This window comes from Mauremys reevesii, linkage group 8 (genome assembly GCF_016161935.1).
Source record: "Mauremys reevesii isolate NIE-2019 linkage group 8, ASM1616193v1, whole genome shotgun sequence".
In the NCBI taxonomy this organism is placed as follows: Eukaryota; Metazoa; Chordata; order Testudines; family Geoemydidae; genus Mauremys; species Mauremys reevesii.
The window spans coordinates 98630585-98642715 of NC_052630.1; the positions used below are offsets into that span (position 1 = coordinate 98630585).

Consider the following 12131-nt stretch of genomic DNA (forward strand, 5'->3'; position numbering starts at 1 on the left):
AGCAGGACCAAGTACTGATTTTTGCCCCAGATCCCTAAGTAGCCCCCTCAAGGATTGAACTCACAACCCTGGGTTTAGCAGGCCAATGCTCAAACCACTGAGCTATCCCTCAGTAGCAGTAACAACCTGAAAAATCAAACCTTTGACCTCCTTTTAGAAACAAGTGTTAGTGTAGACTACAATGTGAAATGCTAAAAAAAACCCCAAACCCAAAAACATTAACACTTACTATTTGTACTGTGGTAGCACCTAGGAGCTTCAACCACAGAATTTACAATCTAAGTGCAACAGCCTACAGTGCAACAGCAAAGGAGGGAGCATCATGTGAAACCACATTTAAAAAAAAAAATGGACAGAAGGTTCAAATCCTGTGTCTCAAATGTATTCAGTAAGATACTCAAACTATAGACACTTTCTTTGATTAGATCCATACGAACTGAGTGTTTAAATATAAACACCCAAACTGTTGAAGTAATCTGTGCTCCTGCCTACAAGTCAGCAATGTCGCTTTATAAAGAAATAAGGGAAATTTGGAAGGGTGTTTGTTATCCTGCCACCAAAAACATCTAGAGAGAAAACAGGGGCGGCCCCAGGCACCAGCACGCCAAAGCGCGTGCTTGGGGCGGCAAGCCGCGGTGGGCGCTCTGCCGGTTGCCGCGAGGGCGGCAGGCAGGTCGCCTTCGGCGGCATGCCTGTGGAGGGTCCACTGGTCCCGCAGCTTCGGCGGACCTCCCGCAGGCGTGCCGCCGAATCCGCGGGACTGGAGACCTCCCACAGGCAAGCCACCGAAGGCAGCCTGCCTGCCATGCTTGGGGCGGCAAAATGCCTAGAGCTGCCCTTGAGAGAAAGTTCACCTCACTAATGTGAAAAGTATATTTGAAATATCTGTAAATTTGATTTAAATGTTCACTTGGTTAAAATGTTGTAAGTCAAACCAGGCACAATGACATTTGAATTAATTCAAGCATACTCAAAGTATGGTTTACTGAAGATATCTATGTAAAATTGTTGGGCTTGTGAGATTTGGCTCATGTGCTGAAAAGTATGCTGCAATTTAATAAAGTAAAGCTAGGTTACTAGTTTCTCTCTGTTACGGAGGTTCAATAATTAGGCAGCTTCACGAATAGCTAATACAGCATGGGGGCAGACTGGTTTTGAAAATGTAAGTATGCTTACTTATTTTTTAACAATATCCTAGATAAAGTTATTTACTGTCTAATTAGAAATATGCTGAATTAACCACAAATTTGAAAGGGGAACTACAAAAAAAAAGAAGTGAAAAGTGAGGTAAGGCCACTAATACATGCTAACGCTCTCATAAGAACTTCCTGGTTCACTTAAGATACTCACAAGTATAAGAAGTCTCATCACAACCAATGGTATTTATGATGTCATTAAATTATATATTTTGGGATACCTTCAACCAAGCAGAAGTTCCAAGAAAATTTCACAGAGTAGAAACATGAATATTTATATGACTAATTAAAATGTATCTCTGTGCTGAATGTCTCCCACAATCTGATTAATGGGGAAATTAGCACATACTTCTGGGCTCAATTTTTTTTTATTTGTATTTTACTTTTAATAGTAATTTCATTGTCAGAATGATGTTTTCTACAGGTGCCTGTGAGCACTATCTAGTGCCACATAAGTTAACTACACCATTAGTATTCATCGTTAATATCTTTAGGCTATATCCAGGATCCAACTTTCTATCTATATGTGGCAGCCTGAATTGTTAAACTACCACCAGTAAATGCCACAAATAACTGTCCATTTACCCCTACTGCTCTCACCTCCTTTTACTCCAGTAGAGATCAGAATTGGAGGAAGACCATCTTCAGGGATCAGGTTCATCGCACTGCCAACTGGACTGCCAACCTGAGTTATACTTCCCGAGAATCCAGAAGTGTTATCGGTCTACAAAAAGGAAACAATAAAAAAGGACAGCATTTAAAAAAAAAAAGCAAGAGCTGGGTAGACTTCATCCTTAGATTGCTAGATGTAGGTGAAAGAGATATATCCACTCTATAGAATTATCAGTTAACTCTTGGTATATGACATTGACACAGACTAGGGGCTAGTCTACCCTTACGAGCCGGGTCGACACGGTGAGTTCGACTTCTCGGAGTTCGAACTATCGCGTTCGAACTCCGGAAGCGCCGCGGTCGACTCCGGTACTCCACCACTGCAAAAGGCGGTGGCGGAGTCGACCTTGGAGCCGCGGACTTCGATTCCGCGGCGTCTGGACAGGTGAGTAGTTCGAACTAGGGTACTTCGAATTCAGCTACGCTATTCACGTAGCTGAATTTGCATACCCTAGTTCGACCCCGCTTCTTAGTGTGGACCAGCCCTAAGACAGACTCAGCACCTCCTCTCTCTATAAACACGTATACAAACAAAACAGAAACAAAGCAGCTATGGTTACATCAAGTTTCTGCCCACGAGTTTGAAAATATTTACCGGAGCTCCGTTCTGGACAGCTCCAGCTAAACTTAAGCCCTGCCCTTTATGCATACAGACAGGCTGTATACCCAAAGCTTGGAAAACTCCTTGCACAGTAGTGGCCTGATACTGGATTAGAGCTCTAAAATGCTACTGCATAATGGCATATGCAATTCAACGGCTCATTCCAAAATATATAGCCAGCTTCAGCACTCTGCAAATCTCAAAATCAGCATGGACATAAGCCACACATATCACTAAAAGAGAATCTTAAATCAACAGACTGCACGTATCAGTCTCACTAAAATTGCCATAGAACTGAATGTACCTTACAGGACAATGTGACGATGCTGTTCTGAACAATAAACAGCACAGTGTTTCCTCACCTCTGCTGATAAACTGCTGTTGGTCACAGGCTTGGTTGGATCATGTGACACTGCTAGGGTTCCTGTAGGAGTTGTCCCAGCCACTGTCAATTTTGCTGCATCAGCAACTTCTCCATTAGGCAATATCCCATCAGCAAACCAAACACGTCTTTGTTCTCTGGGTTGAGCCACTAGTGAGAAAAATAGAGTTCAGAATCTCACAGTAACATGAAATGGAAGCTTCACTCAAGAAAAGTGAAGTGGTTTAGTTCTAATGTAAAAAGTAGCAATGATAACAGGGATGTGACGAATCCGTATTAACAGTATTAGGCAAATATTGAATACAAATTCAAACGGTGGCAGAAGGGCACCAGGTCAGTGGGTTGATAGTATTATAATACACAGTAGAGATGGGAGGAACAAGTGGTAAGATGGTATCTGTGCAAGATTCCCTAGACTAAGAAAATAAGACATATCTACTTAATCAATACAAGAAAAAAACACTTTATTGCATATATAAGGCTCTCTGATATAATTCATACACACTAAGTACTTTAGAGAAATATCAGCCAGCATGATTAGGATCAATCATCTCCATGTGTTTGGAAATTACATTTGTACATACATTTCCTGTCTGCATTTCTCTTTCCCTTTGACCCAACCCACAACATGACAAGTGTCCTTAGCTGCAAGGTTTGAAAGGGGTGTGTTACCAGAGATTCACATTAAAATTTAACCAAAGCTTGTTTAGAAAAAAGAATGAAAGTTTTTTCTTACTTTCTGCTCCAGGGTGCTTTAAAACTCCCACAGGTACCATCACAGTGGGAGGTGGAGAGCTCAGGGCTCCTGAGGCCTGAGCTTGTTGCAAGGGAGGGATAGTAGAACAGTATTCAGCAGGATTGTTAGGGTTAGGACTCTGGCTTGAGGCACTCATCATGTTCTCCCAGGCTTGAGCTAAAGCAAACAGAAAACAAGAAACGTGAATGTACATCTAAGTACACAACACTCCACGACGATGGTTAAATTCACAGCTCCAATAGCTCTGGGCTTTTCTACCTACTGTGGGCAATCTTTTCTTAATTTGATTAAAAACAGAGAGGACTTACACAGTGAAATTGAGACTAAAGAACAAAATACATGTTAAGACTATTGGTGTTTTGTGATAAGAACCTCAGCTCACATGGAAGTGTATTCCAAATTGTTAGCTATATATTTTGGTGTTAGTGGCACTTAGTTCCTTGTCCGTCATTTTGTCATCTCCTTAGAGGATCTGAAAAATCTATTTTTATTTATACATTACCATAGGGTTACATAGTGTTCTACAGACAGACAAAAGCCTCACTCTTTACCCCAAAGATTTTACAATCTAGGTTACACAACACCAGGGCATCAGATTTACTTTTGCAAATGGGTACAGTACACTGTATTTTTTTATATCCAGAATAAACCAGTCTACCTTGACACCTTTTTTTCAAACTATGAAGAAGTTTGTGTGCTGTGAATTTTTGAAGACATGTCCTGAACTTTAACTCAACCCAAAAAACCCCCTCATGATTTTTAGTTTAAATACAACACACCCCACTTTTAAGTCAACAATGTCAGTCAGAGAACAAGCTCTTCTCTTTTAGTCAGAGAACACTGCAGAACTGGATCTCAATTGAGCTATTTATTTGGTTGTCTATATAGGCAAAAGCACATAAAAAGGTATGCAGCTGTACAAGATAACCATGCGATTCACACCTGCAGCAGAGCACACCGCCCCTTCAAATAAACGAATGTGTTACAAATAAATATATTCAAACAATAACACATATGCATCAAGGTACCCAAATAATCTGGTGGCACCTTAACGATGACTCCTCGTTGTTTTTGAGGATACAGACTAACACGGCTACCCCTCTAATACAAGGTACCCGAGGTCTCTCCAGAGCAGCCACAGGTACCTAAACCAATCACATACTGTATTCAAAAAAACATTTGTGAAGCTTTTAGACTCCTTTGGGATGCCAGGTGCTAGATAAACTAAGCTACATATGAACATCTTTAACCACAGAAAAGCAAATAGGACATCAAAGAAAAATAGCTCTTTATTACATCAACTTATAAACACAAAGCAGAGCCAGTGAAAGGATTTTGAGCCCTTTAAGATATTTCAATTTGACGAGAGAGGTGGGGCAGATTCAACGATTTTTAAAAAGCAATTCAGTGTCAATACAGAGTCCAGACATATAGGAGGGAGACTTAAAACAAAGGAAACAGACATCCTTAGGATTGTCTTCTTGGGATACCTAGAGCAGTTTTGTTTCAGTCTTCTCTCCTTCACTTCATGACAGCCTGTGTCAGTACAGAAATAACTATCAACTAGAAACACCTTCTCAGGCAAAGATGGCATCAGGCACTGTAATTAAGCACATACTCTGTCTATGGATGAGTACTATCAAACAAAACATAGCGAAACGAAAATCCAATTCAGCAACCAAGTGAAATAACTACATCTAAAGTATAATCCATACAAGTGCAAAGAACGACTAACCCAAAATGCACTGAATGACAAAAGTCTGGAACTGCCCTGAATTACAAAAATCTGGAACTTACTGGATCAGGTAAGATTAGATCTGGTCAAATGAACTGACAGGCAACTGACTAGCAAAAGGAAAACATCGTTACAAAGCACTGCAGATGGACAGAAACACAGATGACAAGTTGGCCCAGAAGCAGATACATGCAAGTATGCAGGCAGTGCCTTCCCTATAATAAAACAAGCAGTAGTGTCACTATTGTCTACCACTAATGTGTATCAGTGCTGGCAACAGGACAGAAAAGCTTTTAAAAGGAAATCATTGTAATGTGATCAATTTTGTTATACCTCTTTACAAGAACATTTGGTTTAAACTAAAATATTTTCAGGTTCCTCTCTTCTCCAAAACAAAAACAAATCCTACTCATAATCAAATGGTGCCAGCGGTCTCTGGCCAAACACATGCATACTTCATTGTTCTTGTTCGGTACATTCTGAAATGTATTAATTTCTCTATCTAAAATGTAACATTTATCAGCACCTTTGTCATAAGAACAGCCCTACTGGGTTAGACCAATGCTCCACCTAGCCCAGTATCCTGTCTTTTGACAGTGGCCAGTTCCAAATGCTTCAGAGGGAATTAACAGAACCAGGCAATTATCAACTGATCCATCCCCTGTCCCAGCTTCTGGCAGTCAGAGGCTTTGGGACACCCAAAGCAGGGGGCTGCATCCCTGACCATCGTGGCTAAAAGCCATTGCTGGACCTATCCTCCAGGAAATTATCTACAATAATTCTTTTTTGAACCCAATTATACTTTTGGGCTTCACAACATCTCCTGGCACCAAGTTCCACAGGTTGACTGCACCGCGTGAAGTACTTCCTTATGTTGGTTTTAAACCTGCTGCCTAACGATTTCATTGGGTGTCCTGTGGGGCAGGACAGGAGAAGACAACCTGGGCCCTGTGGCTGGCCCCCTACCTGGCCAGCGAAGCTCAAGTGGCCTATATGGCCCTGAGTGAGAAACAGGCCAGGAGCTACGACGCAGTAAGGGCAGCTGTCCTAGATCATGTGGGGCTGTCCGCCAAGGTTCCGGGTGGCGAGGTTGACACGGGGTTTGCAGCCCTGGGCATTCACCCAGTAGTTAATGGACTGGGCCACCCAATGGCTGAGACCAGACGCCCAGACAGAGGGGGTGTTCATGGATGCGCTCATCCTAGAACAATTCTTACATGGCCTCCCCAAGAACATATGGGCATGGCTGAAAAGACACCAATCCAGTACGGTAGAGGCAGCAGTAAAACTGACGGAGGAGTATGCAGAGGCAGACTTCCCCAGGAAAGAGGACACCCATATAAGGAAGAAGAAACTGGGAGAAAATCCAGACAACCCCCAGGAAGGGTCCGGAGAAAAAACGAGAGAACAACCAGGGAGCTCCCTTTGGGACCAGGCAACCGAACATAAAAAGGGGGACTGCCTGGACATGGAATGTGCCTTTGCAGAGATTTGTGGGTGGACCAACTTTGGAGGGTAAGGGAAGGGGCGGAAACTGTCCACCCCATGGACCTCAGTGGAGCCGAAGGGCCTAACAGAATTCTCTGTAAAGGGACCCCCAGAAGATGAGACCCAGGCCCCGCTTGATGGGTTTTTGGGAACCTGAAGTCTTGGGTGTCCAGGGGAAAGCTGGGATCAACCCCGAACCCCTGTCAGAGGCAAAGGGAGAAAAGGAAGGGGGGCACTCCTGGGGGTGTAACTGGTGAGAGGACCTGTGGGTGGTGACAGAGCTATGGGAGCGTCCACCCCTCACGCAATGTGGCTTCCGTGGGTGGAGGATGGCTGAACTCCACAAGAAAGACCCAGCAGGTCACCAGAAAGACGAGGGAGGACTCCCCCATATGGCCCCGCCCAGTAGGGAGCAAAGAGGACTTGGATGGGCGAACCTGGCAGTTGGAGAAGAGGGGGACGTGTGCGACAGGGTGCTGGGCAAGAATGGCTGACTCAGCCCTCTGTCACACCAGCTCCCAATAAGGGAAGTAAATTGGAGCTGGCTAGAGAAAACTTGCACCTAATTGGTGAATGGGAGACAGCTGCCTGTCCAATTAGCCTGGGGCTGTATAAAAGGCTGGGAGGAAGGAAGCCGGGGGGGAGCGAGAGCTCTTCCCTCCTGTGTGCAGACACTAGAACCCAAGCTGTGTATGGTGAAAAGGTGGTGGAAGCACAACCTTTCATAAACGGCACCAGTGGTTACTGAAACCCAGGGTCTCAGAGTGACTTTGTCAGCACAGCAGAGGCAAGAGCTACAAGTGGTAACAGCTAATTTAGAACCCGTCATTTTGTATGGATAGTTCGGATTATGTTTTCCAATGTGCATTACTTTGCACTTATCAACACTGAATTTCATCTGTCATTTTGTTGCCCAGTCACACAGTTTTATGAGATCCCTTTTTAACTCTTCACAGTTAGCTTTGGACTTAACAATCCTGAGTAATTTTGTATTGTCTGCCAACTTTGCAACCTCACTGTTACCCCCTTTTCCAGCTCATTTATGAATATATTAAGCAGCACTGGTCCCAGTACAGATCCTTAGGGGACCCAGTTATTTACCTTTCTCCACTGTGAAAAATAACGCTTTATTCCTACCCTTTGTTTCCTATCTTTTAACCAGTTACTGATTCATGAGAGGATCTTCCCTCTTATCCCATGACTGCTTACATTGCTTAAGAGCTTTTGGTGTGGCACCTTGTCAAAGGCTTTCTGAAAATCCATGTACACTATATCAACTGGATCCCCTTTGTCCACATAATTGTTGACCCCCTCAAAGAATTCTAATACATTTGTAAGGCACGATTTCCCTTTACAAAAGCAACATTGACTCATCTCCAATATATCATGTTCATCTACGTGTCTGATAATTCATCGAAAACCAATGTCATTTGTGCCTACCTTAATTCCTAGTTACTGTAAACTACAATTTCTTATCATGCTGTTTATCGCCTTCAGTGGAAGATGTTGATATTTAGCACTTTAATTTTTTTCAAATTCCTTCACAAACATTAATTAAGCTTTAACACTCCTCTGAGACAGATAAAAATTATTCCCATTTAACAGCTATGAAAGCTGTCCAAAAATTTTGAATGCCACACTTGAGCATTCACAACTCCAGCAGAAGTCAATGGGTCTTCCAGGTGTATTCAGGTCCTCTGAAAAATCAAGCTCTAGGTGAAGTGTCAATGGCGAACACAAAAATCAAGGCATCCCAACATTAGTGGACACTTCTGAAAACCCTGGCCTAAGTAATTTCAGAGACTGATAGATTATAAAGCCAGAAGGGACCACTGTGATCATCCAGGCTGTCTTCCTGCATAACACAGGCCATAATACTTCCCTAAATTAATTCCTGTTTAAACTATGGGATTTATTTTAGAAAAACATCCAATCTTGATTCTAAAATGTGTTGTGATGAAGAATTCACCACAATCATTTGGAACATTTTACCGTGGTTAATCACCCTCACTGTTGAAAAACTGAATCTTACTTCTAGACTATATTTTGCTATCTTCAACTTCCAGCCATTGGATCCTGTTACACTCATGCATCTTAGAGTGAAGGGCCTATTATTCAATTTGTGTTCCCATGTACATCTTTAGACTGTGCTTAAGTCACCCCTTAACCTTTTTTAATAAACTTGATTGAGTTCCTTGAGTCTATCACTATAAGGAATATTTTCCAATCTTTTAATTGTTTTTATGGCTCTTCTTTGAAACCTCTCCAATTTTTCAACATCCTTCTTGAATTGTGGATACCAGAATTGGACACAGTATTCCAGTTGTAGTAGCACCAGTGTCAAATACAGAGGTAATATAAACTGCCCGACTTCTATTCAATAGTCCTGTTTATACATCCAAGGATTGTATTAGCCCTCTTGGTCCCAGCATCTCCCTCAAAGCTCATGTTCTGCCCGTAATTTGCCTGGAGCCAAGATCAGAACACAAGAGTTATTTAGCTGTGCCTATGCCTCAGGAGTTTTTCCCTGTACTCAGTCCATTAGACTGACATGAAGGAGTTAACAATAGTGATGTTATTTAATAGGTCAGCTAATAAAAAATGAAGCAACATCCTCTTGTGGATTAAGATTACTTTCATGATTTCCCTATAATATGTAGTCTAGAAAGGGACACAAAATGTCGGTTTCTTCCCTTTGGTCTCCTGTATGAGAGGGTAACAAGTCAGCTGTTTGTTAAGAAAACAAGCAGAGCAAGCTTCCATACTTTCCTCCATACAAAACAAATTTTCTGAAATCCAAGCAGGGTGCTTTATGAAATAAACTCTTAATCTTTCTGCAACCTTACCTGCTTTTTAGGTTTCACTAATTACGTGTGGTACAAGAGTCCCCAAGTCTCACAAGGATTTCAAGTTGACTTCTCTAGAGCCTTTGCATTTTTAAATATTTGCCAGCAAGAATCTAGTGTTTTCAATACTCTAGGCATACAGCAGCCACTGACAAACACAAAGCCAGTAAAACTTTGCATTTAGTCCCTATCTTTCTACTTACCATTCATTAGTACTGAATGGCAGATTACGCACACTCTGGCTTCTTTTCTGTCCATGTACACCAACTTGCATTTCAGACTACAGCATGCTGCACAGAAAACCTGGAGCAAAAGAAAAAACATATTGAATCACTCAATGTTTCATGATAAGAGTAATTTAAATAGATTAATTCAGATACTGAATACATTAGAAGGTGCAAAATTAGAAAGGAAATTATCAATAATCCTCCAACAGCGTCACAGTGAAATTGATTAAGATCAAATGACCTAGTATCAGTCTCATTTAATCCTACTGGAGTAAGCGCTATCTGCAATAATACAAATGTACACACTCCCCACAGAAGTAATTTAAAAATGCAGGCTTGAGATAATGGCTAATGGACCAGGAAAATCATATATGTAATCCCTCAGTGAACTGCGGGATTGGGAATTAATAGAGGCCACCTTTACAGCTCTCTGGAATGAATCATAAAACACAACCCTGGGAAAGTGCTCAGGCCGTTTCTCTGGTCACTTAAATCAAAGCCAAAACTGGAGCCGGGGGGGGGGGGGGGGCAATCTGTGAGATACATTTCAGAAGAAAGGACAGCCATTTTGTCTCTATACTTGAGACCTGCACAGTTGTAACTCTCAGTAGTTCAAATGAATCACCATAAAAGTGTGTCCTCACCAGTCACCCTGGCTACCTATTAAGCCCTGTCGGTACATAGTACACCTATCAATCCCTGCAGTATCCATGCATTATGGGTACCTATCCCACAGTTCCCACATAAGTCTCTCTCAAAAGTAGGGTTTGGGGGAACAGTAATACACTGTTAGATGCAATGCCAAAATGTGTAAATTAGTATTTTTCAATATATAAAATAGCAAGAAATTTTGTAAAATTAAATATCAGTGTTACATATTTTCAAAGAAGAAAAGCCTTATGATCACTGCAATGCATTTTATAAAAGAGAACTCATATGTGCAAAATTACTGAAGCTGCAACAAGAAAGTAATCAGGAGTACAAGACTCATCCCACACCACCCTCGTAGCTAAAGGGGAACACTGCATGACTTGTGCTGGAAGTACCAACTGGAATGCTGCAGCTTCATTGCCAGTACTTTCCACCTGCACCGGACTAACAGCTCAGTGACCCCAGGAGGCATGCTACAAGAAAGTGCAATTGTACCAACAATGGCAATGCCTGTGCACCATTACAAACATTTGTATGGAGACATGAGGTACTTTACTGACGTGGCAATGCAGTGGTGCCTGTAATGCCCAAATTCTCCAGTGCAGACAAGATTCTGGCCAGTCTATCTTAAGGTTTACAATGTGCATTTAAATAAAAAGTCAGTGTTTTCCCTTATGTGTCCTAGGGCTTTTGTTCAGGTGGCATATGAAGCCACTGATGAGTGCACGTTTCATGCAGAAAAACAACTTAAAGCATGACATTTAGATGCATCAGACACTATGCTGTAAACTCTCTGAAAGTCAAGTCAGAATTTTAGATTTCCACCCAATGTAGTTTCAATTTTATTTGGTTTTCATACGCATAATTAACAGTGTATCTTTCTTTTAATCTTCATAGACCTTAATGTAATCCTATACTTTTTTCCTACCCCAACTTCAACATTTCTAAATCTCGCACATTTTAAAACTACATACAAAGCCCAGTCTATACTACAAGTGAGTCAAAGTACTCTGTTCCAACAGTTAAACATAACAGTGTCTGTCTACCTCCTAGACCAGTTAAAATGACACAGTTTGGTTCAGTGTGCACTAAAAATGTTGGCCATATTGTAACGAGGGGCATACATTTTGTAAATAGGTCCTGTAACTCGGTTGTATTTTGTAACGTAGAGATGAGGCCCAAGCCTGAGACAAGATTTTAGCATACAAATGATGAGAGCTGGAATAACAATTTTGTCACCTGGATGATCTCATCTAATGATGGGTAAATTGTAACATTTCCTTTTCTAATTATGTCAGCTATACTTTACCAGCTTTTAAAGCAATATTACCAGCACTGGTTTCTGAGTAATTTATTCTGAGATATTCTGCTTCATTTTAATTCTCAGGGAAGCCTATCCACTGGAAAATTCAGTTCAGATTTAAACTAGGAGGACAATTACAGAACATGGAAAAATCTATGTCCTCAACCACAGACCAAAGGACTAAACTAATTAATCTCTAATTCAGGACCCTGTGAAGAAGATTACAGTCTGCATTTAACAAAGCTTTTCAAGCACAATGATTTCTATGATCTA

The 12131-nt window shown here is 41.5% G+C and overlaps 1 protein-coding gene across 2 annotated transcripts in view; it reads right to left on the reverse strand.

Moving 5' to 3' along the window:
* ZFYVE9 (zinc finger FYVE-type containing 9) overlaps positions 1 to 12131 on the reverse strand; it is a 96782-nt gene that overhangs the window by 27626 nt on the left and 57025 nt on the right. For both annotated transcript variants that reach the window (XM_039483636.1, XM_039483637.1), the window contains exons 5-8: positions 9881 to 9980; positions 3588 to 3764; positions 2832 to 3001; positions 1797 to 1920 (exon numbers count right to left, since the gene is read on the reverse strand). In XM_039483636.1, the coding sequence (XP_039339570.1) occupies positions 1797 to 1920; positions 2832 to 3001; positions 3588 to 3764; positions 9881 to 9980 (571 nt within the window). The remainder of the gene's footprint in view (positions 1 to 1796; positions 1921 to 2831; positions 3002 to 3587; positions 3765 to 9880; positions 9981 to 12131) is intronic.